At 38.8% G+C, this 10,857-nt stretch overlaps 1 protein-coding gene across 1 annotated transcript; it reads left to right on the top strand.

Moving 5' to 3' along the window:
* The first annotated feature begins 3,135 nt into the window (after positions 1-3,135).
* rangap1b (Ran GTPase activating protein 1b) lies at positions 3,136-9,892 on the top strand. The gene is made up of 16 exons (XM_084938230.1): positions 3,136-3,242; positions 3,589-3,707; positions 3,833-3,960; positions 4,234-4,293; positions 4,765-4,944; positions 5,196-5,330; positions 5,476-5,634; positions 5,729-5,842; positions 5,929-6,028; positions 6,171-6,255; positions 6,345-6,528; positions 6,648-6,731; positions 6,834-6,936; positions 7,572-7,660; positions 8,586-8,707; positions 8,830-9,892. The coding sequence occupies exons 2-16, from the start codon at positions 3,596-3,598 to the stop codon at positions 8,906-8,908; spliced, it is 1,734 nt and encodes a 577-aa protein (XP_084794356.1). The 5' UTR covers positions 3,136-3,242; positions 3,589-3,595; the 3' UTR covers positions 8,909-9,892.
* Positions 9,893-10,857: the final 965 nt, after the last annotated feature.

Genomic DNA, 10,857 nt, shown 5'->3' with positions numbered 1-10,857 from the left:
CTACGATGTTGTGTGCAGAAGTCTTGAGCCACCCCTTATATCTTTGCATTTCCTTCCAGGAGCCAGATCTTCTTGTAACGAGTGATCAGTGATCGTTCATTCACTGCTTTATCACTCATTTCCAGTTCAGTCCTTGTAGCTGACCATTTTCAGAGGAACACATTTATTTGTTAACCCATTTAACACTGACCTGTGAATCATTCAAGCGTACTAAAGGCAACAAACTCAAGAGAAGAGTTAGATTTGTCAACACATAACAGACAATGTAGCAAAGAACCTATTTTAAATTGTACCTTTAGTTACTTTGTTGCTAGCTGAATACCACATATAACTTGTTCTCATTTCTCTAGAGAATTTCTTCTTATTTACTCTTTAAAGAGATAAGAGTAGGTCAGGACTTTTGCATACTACTGTATATAGTTCATGTATCCGGACTTCCTCATCATTAATATTTTAATTTATTAATTAATTATTAAAAATTATTAAAAAAAAACTTTGGTCTTTATGCACAATTCATTAATAATAATAAGTTGTGCATCTAACAAATTAAGTAAAATGCTACAAATCAAGAAACACAGAAGGAATACAGGGCTTTTCCTCTGATCTGGGTGACCTGATTGGGTTGGACCAAATATAAAGAACTATATGCGTCAAATTAATAAACACATATAGTCATACATAAAATACATATATTATTATTTTTTTTTAATTTCAATACATTTTGTTCTCATGGGCTATTTTGTCCAGCATGAGGTCATGCTCGTGACGTCATCACAGCTCATTAAAGGGTTCACCTAGACATTTGGAGTCATGATTTTTGTTTTCTACAGAGAAGCAGTTCTTAGCTGTCTCTGTCTGTGCGGCCCTTTAGATTTTGGCATGAAGGGGACAGAGGTCTGCCTACGTGGGTCACCTTCTTTATCCTGTGAGGAGCTCCCGGGCCTACCGAAAGCTTCTCCACATTGACTCACAAAGCAACCCTATTAGTTATAACGTGAATGAGTCAGGACACCAACCAATTCCAAAGCCTGTCCTGTGAGTTTTTGAACTTCTTTGTAGAAAAAAATAACATTTTCAGCTATTGTTTACTCTTTCAAATATTGAATTACCTTTAATCTTTAACAAGCGTGTTTCCACCACTTGGAAAATAAAAATTGACTCACCAACTCAAATGTTTGTGCCAATAACTCGAAATTAAAAAAAATAATTTGATAATTCGATTTCTTATGTTGGAATTTTGATATAATAACCTGAACGTTTGACTCGTGGAAGGCTTTTTTTCATTGGTAAAAACAATCTTCCTTTACTGGTTTAAGCATAGAGAAGAAAAGACAACGCTCAAACTCCTATGGGCTCAAAATGTGGTCATAAATATTTTGTACTTGTAAAAAAGATTTGTATGTGTAAAAAGAATTTGTGTGTGCGTAAAAAAGATTTGTATGTGTAAAAAAGATTTGTGTGTGCGTAAAAAAGATTTGTATGTGTAAAAAAGATTTGTGTGTGCGTAAAAAAGATTTGTATGTGTAAAAAAGATTTGTATGTGTAAAAAGAATTTGTGTGTGTGTAAAAAAGTTTTGTATGTGTAAAAAAGATTTGTGTGTGCGTAAAAAAGATTTGTGTGTGGACTTAGCCCAAAAAAAACCCTGCAAGTTACAAGTACGAATTTTGACCCTATTTTTCTTCCTTTCACTGATTGGTCAATGTCATGTCAATCACAAATGTAACAATCCAATCAGAGAACAGATGGGTTTGGCTGTCGGAGGGGCGCTTGTTTTGAACTGCAGGTCTTTGAAGGGAATAAATGCCCTTTTACATGCCAACCCAGCGTTTTCCTTCATCACCACGAAGGAAAAGAGTCTGCGGTCGTCCGAGTTTGGTGATTTTTGTGTCACAGGTCTACGTGTTTAATATAGGGACTTCCACAGCCTTTTCAACAGCGCTGCGGACCGCGGGGTGGGGGCGGGCAGTGTTTTGGAAATGACAGTCTTCATTACAAAGCTTTCTTCGTTATGAATTAGCATAGATGTTTTTATTGAACATTTGAAGAACCAGCAAAAAAAACAGAAACTCTTGTAGAGGACATAAAGTCAGAGATAGAAAAGACAAGGAGCAGGTGCATCTAGTACAGGTAGAGCTGCTGCTAAAACCCACAGAGCCCAGCAGCCAGCGCAACAAATTCTGGATCCTTTGCTTTTAGTTAGCAGTTAGCATTAGCAGCACATCCTGCGTCCGATGTGAAAGGACTTTTATGCTGCGCACTGTGACTCACAGCAATGGTCCCGGGTCAGCCCTGACTTTGTGTTAAACTAATCCTAAAGTAATAATGGTATTTCTAACCACTGATATAGCACAACTTTATCCTTTCAACAGCTGCTGAAAGTTAGGGGACCTAGCTGCTATCGGATATTTATATAGTGATCCTCCAGCTTCAAACTGTATTACCCTTCAAGGACCTGCAGTTCAAAAACGCGCCCCTCCGACAGCCAAACCCATCTGTTCTCTGATTGGATTGTTACATTTGTGATTGACATGACATTGACCAATCAGATGAAAGGAAGAAAAATAGGGTCAAAATTCGTACTTGTAACTTGCAGGGGGGTTTTTGGGCTAAGTCCACACACAAATCTTTTTTAGGCACACACAAATCTTTTTTACACATACAAATCTTTTTTACACACACACAAATTCTTTTTACACATACAAATCTTTTTTACGCACACACAAATTCTTTTTACACATACAAATCTTTTTTACGCACACACAAATCTTTTTTACACATACAAATCTTTTTTACACATACAAATCTTTTTTACGCACACACAAATCTTTTTTACACATACAAATCTTTTTTACACACACACAAATTCTTTTTACACATACAAATCTTTTTTACGCACACACAAATCTTTTTTACACATACAAATCTTTTTTACGCACACACAAATTCTTTTTACACATACAAATCTTTTTTACGCACACACAAATCTTTTTTACACATACAAATCTTTTTTACAAGTACAAAATATTTATGACCACATTTTGAGCCCATACAACTCAAACCGAGGCCTCAAACGGCAGAGACAAGAGGAAAACAGCAGATGGCGATAATACTGAGACGCTGACAAAATCCACGAAGAAAAAAAAAAAAATCCACTCAGCGTGACGTCACGGCATTTAGCAACCGGCGCGCGGAAGAAGCGGCGTGTTGTCGCTTTATTTACCATTTATCATTTTCCCATTTGGTAAGCTTCTCTTGTTTGAAAAGTTGTCTGCGTTTTAAAGACAGCCGTCTGTCTCATAGACAAGATGATTCTCCTCAAACAGACAGAAAAACACTCAGTTTAGTGTAGTTTAGTCAGCGTTTATCTTGTTGCGCACTACTACTAGTTAGCACAGAACAGCTAAATAGCTAACTTGGTTGTTGACAGTACTTTTTTGACGTTTCTGTAACGCTGAATGTTCTTAACTCTTACTGAACAGCATTTGGCTTTTTTGTGTCTGCGCTAGTATTTATTCTTATTTATGTTGCTGGATAAGCTTATAAAATGTGTCACTTTTCCCTTCTCCGTAATTTGTGGATGTTTCTAGAGTCACTATGGCTTCAGATGACATTGCTCAGCTGGCTGATGCTCTCTCTAAGACCCATGTTGGTGATGGAGAGTTGAGCTACAAAGGCCTTGGACTGAAGCTTGACAATGCAGAATCAGGTGAGAATATGTAGCTCTATTTTTTTTTTTATTATTTTTGCTGTTATTCCCTTGTGTGTGCTGTAGACATGAAGGTGATCCTTGTTGACTGCTTAAATCTGACAAATTGATCCCTGTGCTTTCAGCGGAGCAGCTGGCCCAAGACATCAAGCAGTACCAGGGTTTGAGAGCTCTACGCCTAGAAGGAAACACTCTGGGAGTTGAGGCTGCCCAAGCCATTGCAAAGGCTCTGGAGAACAAAGACATGCTTCAGGTGCTTTCATAGTTCACCATTTCCCATCACAGTACAGCATCATTTATCATTAGAATTTGATTGTTAGTAAAATCCTTTTCAGATTATTTAATTAGTAATCTAATATTTCAAGTGCATTTCAAACTACAACGATTTTTGCTTAGTTGAAATATTTCATCAAAATTCTTCCATCTTGAATATACAATACTGTTACATTCCAACAGCATTTATACTTTACACTCTCCTGCAGTGTGATACATTCTGTTAACTGTTCCCATTTTTGGTGTCTTTCAGAGATGCTACTGGAGTGACATGTTCACTGGAAGACTACGCTCTGAAATCCCACCAGCCCTGGTGAGAAGCCACTGAGTTACACCCCCAATAAAAGGAAGAATCCATCCTCTTACATACTCTTGAACTGTTAAATATTCCTTTCATGCATGAATTATGAAAACCTCAATCAGGGTTTTTTAGTATTTTTTTCATCTTTAGGCATGAAAAAAAGATTTTTGAACTTAATTTTTTTAAACATGTACTTTTCAAAGAGTTTTTGTTACATGTCACTGCAATGTGTCACTGGTGGCAGGGTATGAAGTGACACATCAGTGTCTAACGTAGTGGTGGTTTATGTGCAATCAGCACTGACACAAATACAAGAAAACAGCCTTTGAATAGCTGTCCACTGTAGTGACCACTATGCGTGAAAGGGATATCACATCAGTTTTCTGTGTATGAATGTTGATGTTCTTTTACGCTTGTTTTCATACATGCACAATCTAATGTGCTTTATACTGTTCTGTATTTTTGTCTATTCTTGTGCTTCAGAGGTCCATGGGGAGTGCAATATTGAGTGCAGGGGCCAGGCTGACTGAGCTGGACCTGAGTGATAATGCTTTTGGGCCAGATGGTGTCAAAGGAATCGAGCAGCTGCTTAAGAGCCCCTCCTGCCACACCTTGAGGGAGCTAAAGCTCAACAATTGTGGTATGGGGATTGGTGGAGGAAAGGTGAGCTCTCAAACAGCTTTGTCAAATAATATATAGACAAAGACACACATTTATTTATGTTAGTTGCCCATCAATCACACCCTGATTGTCTTATTTTAAATTTGCTATGGTTGTGTACAGAGGCACAGGCTCAAATTATGTACGTAAATGTAGGCTTTTTAATGTAGTTAACAGATTTTTAAAAATGTAATACTTTATTGTGTATTTGCATTATAGTTCTAACAGCATCCATGTTTGTATGTTTAATATAGATCTTGGCTGAAGCCCTGATTGAGTGCCACAGACAGTCATCGTCTCTTGGAGCTCCACTTAGACTGAGAGTGTTTATAGCAGGGAGGAACCGCCTGGAAAATGAAGGAGCTAGCGCCTTGGCTAAGGCCTTTCAGGTACAAAATACTCCCACCTTGTTCAGTTTTACATTACCGTAAATGTGACGTGTAGTAAATGTAATGATATTATGGACTTTTGATTTGGGAGGAACAAAGACCATTTCTGTTTCATGATGCACTTTCTTCCTCGCTTTCACATCAGCTGATGGGCAGCCTTGAAGAGATTCACATGCCCCAGAATGGAATAAACTACTCAGGTGTGATGGCGTTAGCTTCAGCCATTCGACATAACCCAGAGCTTCGAGTCCTCAACCTCAATGACAACACTTTCACCAAGAAGGGCTCGCTGCCCATGGCACAGGTGAGTTCCATAATTTTTTTCAGCAACTTTCTGTAAGCAGAGAGGACCTTTATCCGGTGTTTGACTGTGTCCCCGAATTCACTTGGCCTTATAGGCTCTGAGGCATCTCAGGAACATCCAAGTGATCAATTTTGGTGACTGTCTGGTCCGTTCTGAGGGAGCTGTCGCCCTCGCTGCAGTCCTGAGAGAAGGACTGCCAATCCTCAAGGTCAGTGTACGATCGCAGCTCAGGACTTGGTTTCCCTTTGTGTCTCTTCCATCTCACAGTGCTCTCTCATGCAACTTTTTTTCCAGGAGCTTAATCTGTCATTTGGTGAGATCACTGAAGCAGCAGCACTAGTGGTGGCTCAGGCTGTTGCAGACAAAGCTGATATGGAGAAATTGGATCTGAACGGTATGCACATTGACCCTGAAATGGGTCTTTATGTGTTTGGAGAAAGAAGGTCCAGGTTGATTGAACAATGCTGCAGAAATGTAAAATAAAAAGACATTTTTAGTTTGCAAAGTCTGAAACTGGTTTTGTTTGTGGCTGATAGGTAACTGTCTTGGAGAGGAGGGCTGTGAGGCTTTGAGAGAGGCTATGGAGAACCTGAACAAAGGAGACGTGCTCGAGTCACTCAGGTAATGCAGGCTTTAAAAATCCATAATCATTTTCAGTGTTTAACTGCACAAACATGCAAACAATAGATTTAAAACTTTCACTGCTACAGTGATGATGAGGGAGATGAGGATGATGAAGATGACAGTGGAAACGATGATGATGATGACGACGACGATGATGATGATGATGATGATGTCAGTGATGACTGCAATGAAGAGAATGAAGAGGGCAGTGAAATCGCAAAGGAAAACGGCATAACAAATGGAAATAGTCCTGTTTCGCCTAACAGTCCTGTAAGTTGAAGCTTTATTAGACGAACAGTTGCTTTCATGTGATTGTTGATCAGTTAGTTACTTCACATAAACTGGGAAATGAAAAGAGTTCTCAGTGATGTCTCTATGTTCGTCCACAGGCGGAGATCACGTCGTTCCTCAGCTGCCCCTCTGCAGAACAGCTTCTCCAGCTGGGAGAGTTGAGGACAGACCTTCAGCAAGAGGTTACATGTTTTAAAGTAGTCAGCAACGTGTTTGTAGCATGTTGGTGTTGGCGTGTTTTACTTTGCTGGAATGGGTTTAACCTGTTGCTGTCTTCTCACCAGGTCGATGCATCTGAGCCACAGAAAGCTGCTGATGTCATTCTGAAAATCGGTTCCCTATACAGTGAAGATCCCGAGACCAAGACCGCTGTTCTGGATACTATCGGTGAATAAAGTCACACTTACATTAGACTGATTCTGCTCCTCATTAGTCCCACATTTGCAGGATTCAAAGTTCAAAATAATCCTTATTTGTCTTATATTGGACCTTGGTGCCACCTCTCAGTTCATCAAAAACAAGCTCCTCTTAATTTAAGCCAACTTTCTTCTGATTGGCTGCCCCTCACAAACAAAAGGATTAAACAGCAGGTGGAGCTTTTCTGCTCACAGCTACAGCTGTGTGTCTGAGATGACCATGTCCACTGACTGCATAAAGAGCCAAAAGTAGGAAAACTGAAGTCTGAGCATTTAACATACAAGGATCATCACCACAGACACTGCCGTCATTGTTTGAAACTTTTAATATGAGCAGGCACCATTGGAACAGTTTATATATGACTAATTAATGAGAACAACCAAATTAGGTCCTCTGTCACTTTTTGACAAACATTGAAATGCAACACAGCACACCCTTTTCAAAGCTTTGGCATGCAGAGATTCCTCAAATATAATTGCACTGAGTGGGCTGCTTATTAGTGAGGACGTCAAGGTGCAGTTTCTCTCTTGTCCTGTCCTCTTTTTCACGTGGATAGCTTATATTCTCTGAGATTCTGACCTGCAGTGTGCCACTGTGCTCCACAGATGCAATGTTGAAGAAGCTCCTCTCTGGCTCCACCCTCCAGTCATACTGCTTCCTCTCCACACTGCTGGTCATGATGGGACAACTCAAGGTAAAGCTTCGCTGCAGTGCTTCCTATTATGTAACACTTCACGAGAAACTATAAACAGAATATCAGTCATTTACATGCACAGAGTAGGTTCGGCAGACATTAGACATCCAAATATTTAAGGAACTTCAGCGATCCATAATTCTGTTATATCTCAGAATTTATCTTAAGAGAGCCATAGTACTTGATATTTACTAGTAATGTGTGATTGATCCAATACCGAGTAAATACAGGGCCAGTATTGATGATGCTGATACTTTAACCTGTAAAGGCAGCTTGTGTGGGGAGAGCATTGTGTCATGAGTTCTGAGATCAATAACAATCAATTAGCAAATTCTGAACACATTTAATGACCACTAAATCACTGAGTTTTACTTTTCAAAATAATTAGTTAATATAACAAAACTCACCTTTCAGCTGTTTATGTATTTTAAAACTGGGATTTTTGGAGACCTGGACTTTAAATGTGTCTGTCTCTAAAGCAGTTTGGGTCATCTTGTGTTGTTTAAATGTTATATGGGTTATAAATCAAACAGATGTGACAGTCAACACAAAGAAGTTCAGACATTTTTCATTATGCATGTTTGAAGTATATTTTTTTTTTATATTTTATTATTACTGGACAAAAGTAATAATAACATGAAGAGGGTTTTATACTGAACTTGGTGGTTAAAAACAAAGTATTGATCCTGTCATGCTAGTATTGATCCAATACCAGCATTGGTATTGGTACTATTTATATATGGGTCAGTCCATCCACCGTTCATACTTACCCAAAAGATTTTTATTTATTATTTTAACATATTCACATAATTCCTATTAAAAAGCTGATCTTTGCCCTGGAAAGTTTTCAGGCAAATCTGTAATGGCCAGGTTGTAAGTTGTTTTTAAATGTGGTGAGCCTTTTCTTTATTGTTTTTACTTCCAGGGAGAGGGGAAGACAAAAAAGGCTTTGCTGGTCCCGGGTCAGCTGCTATGTTTGGAACATGCTGTCCAGCAGGAATACTTCCCTAAGCATGATGCCTCACTGCTTCACATCTTCCTGTCCAGGTAGAACAGTCTTTCATCACCTCGACTTAGTTGAACTTCGTATTTCTATTTAAATGTGTGTTAGCCTGTTGCATGAGTGGGACCGCAGCCTCACACGTGCACATTTTTGTTTGACTCTTTAGGAACGGTGGGGTTCTCAAGTCATGCGGCAGCGCCAGAGAGAGGCTGAGCTCTGCTTTGGAGAGGAGGTGCCAAGATTAACATTGAGTTAACTGACACAGGGGCACACTCTGCACTCACATTCAGTTTTTCACCTTTGAAAAACTAGCAGGGATGTTTTTTTGGGGGGGGGTTTCTAGTCAAAGGCCAAGTCCAACCACTGATTTCTGCTCTTGACATTCATATTTTATGAAGGCTTCACAGAGACTGTCCAAGAATGTCTTAATTTTTATTTTTCTACTTGTGCTTGTGACTTATATTTTTATAGAAAATAGATACAGATGCTTTAAAAAAGAAAAAAAGTTCACATCAATCAGACTTGAGTTTAATGTGTTTAAAATGATTAATGACTGTAAACTGAAGTGAAGTGAACATCCTACATTTAGTAATTAATCGAGTTAAAATTTACAAATTTAAAAAAAAAAAAAAAAAAAAAAGACACAAAAAGGAATTTATTTCAGAAACATGCTTTTATATCTGTGGAAATATCTGGGTCAACATATCATCAGTGTTTCTGAAATCAATTGAGAAATTTGTAGACGAGATCCCACCAGTGTGGCAGGCGCTGATACAACTACTGATTTTTGTGAAAACCTGGTTCAGGAGTGCTAAGACAGAAATTGTGATGCCAACATTATTATACTCTATAAGTAAAATAAATAAAAAGGTGTCTTTTTGATATGTATTTGAATAAATTCTTTAAAGGGAAAGAAGAGCAACGTTAGGGAGAGTTTGTTTACTCACAGCTATAATTGTGCTGCTCATAGGGACCAACCCATACTGCAGGATCATCATGATCAGGGACCAGAATCACTTTTATTTGCAGTTTCTTATATGACTTTATGTTGCACAACGTCCTGTGTATTACCTCATATAGCTCTGTGTGTTGGTGGTATGAGAATGGAATATAGCATTTAGATCACCTGTTTGATTGTGCATCTATTCCTTGAGGATAACTTTGGTTTACCTGATTAGTAATTTGTACCAAATGTTCTGTCTTAAATATAGTTCATCTAACAAACCTGACACCCTCTGTGTTTGTCTGAGTGTTTTCACAGTCATGTCTGCAACAGCCGCCTTTGAACTCATTCTAACAAAAGTTAATGTTTTTTTTTGGGGGGGGGGGGGTTGAGTGGTGATGTTTATTAGTATCGGTCCACAGATAGCATCCATGTTGAATAAAACAGGTGAGATGAATAATGGAGCATCACAACAAAACACGATGAGTTCAATTTAAGGAATATAATCTGTCCCGTTAGGAAGCAGAAACTGTGATGAGTGTAGTTCACCTGCTTTGGTGTAAATAAAAGTGAAAACAGGTGCATGGGACAGACAACAGAGTAAACCCCCTCTCACAGATCATTGATCTTATCCCTCCTGACTGATTCTTCCCACTACTGCATGAGACTGGAACCTGAATCTGATTGGTAGCCAGTGCAGCAACTTTAAACCAGGGGTCATATGAGCACCCTTGTTCAAGCGGGTCAGTAGCCTCGCTGCAGAGTTTTGAACAACCTGTAGGCGGGCTAGCCCTTTCATGTTTAGACAAGTAAACAGGCTGTTACAGTAGTCAAGTCTTGTAGAGATAAAAGCATGTATTATCATCTCGAGTTCACTTGTTGACACGATGGATCTAAGTTTAGAAATGTTCCTCAAGTGAAAAAAGCAGGTTCTTACTGTCTGATTTAAATGGCCCTCCAAAGAAAAGGCTTCATCAAAAATGACACCCAAGTTTCTAAGGTTATGTTTCTGTGAGGAACCTAAGTCACCCAGTTGCTGTTTAATATCAGGTATTGCACTGTCTGGTGCAATAATCAAAGTTTCTGTTTTGGCCGGGTTTAGCTGTAAGCAATTACTGCTCAACCATTGTTTAATGTTGGTTAAACAGTCAATCAGATTGGAGAGCTTATGAGCTTCAGCAGGCTTAAAAGAATAATATAGCTGAATATCGTCAGCAAAAAGATGATACGATACTTCAGGAAACTGCTGTA

This window comes from Perissodus microlepis, chromosome 8 (genome assembly GCF_051167445.1).
Source record: "Perissodus microlepis isolate ML-2025 ecotype Zambia chromosome 8, ASM5116744v1, whole genome shotgun sequence".
Taxonomy (NCBI): Eukaryota; Metazoa; Chordata; class Actinopteri; order Cichliformes; family Cichlidae; genus Perissodus; species Perissodus microlepis.
Note: the sequence above shows the minus strand (reverse complement) of the source record. Positions and strands in the feature narration are given on the sequence as shown.

Excerpts from the sequence above, each read along its gene's own strand:
- rangap1b (XM_084938230.1), top strand. The coding sequence starts at position 3,596 with ATGGCTTCAGATGACATTGCTCAGCTGGCTGATGCTCTCTCTAAGACC. Across the intron at positions 3,708-3,832 it reads GCTTGACAATGCAGAATCAG|CGGAGCAGCTGGCCCAAGAC; the intron begins GTGAGAATATGT and ends CTGTGCTTTCAG. Across the intron at positions 8,708-8,829 it reads CTTCACATCTTCCTGTCCAG|GAACGGTGGGGTTCTCAAGT; the intron begins GTAGAACAGTCT and ends TTGACTCTTTAG.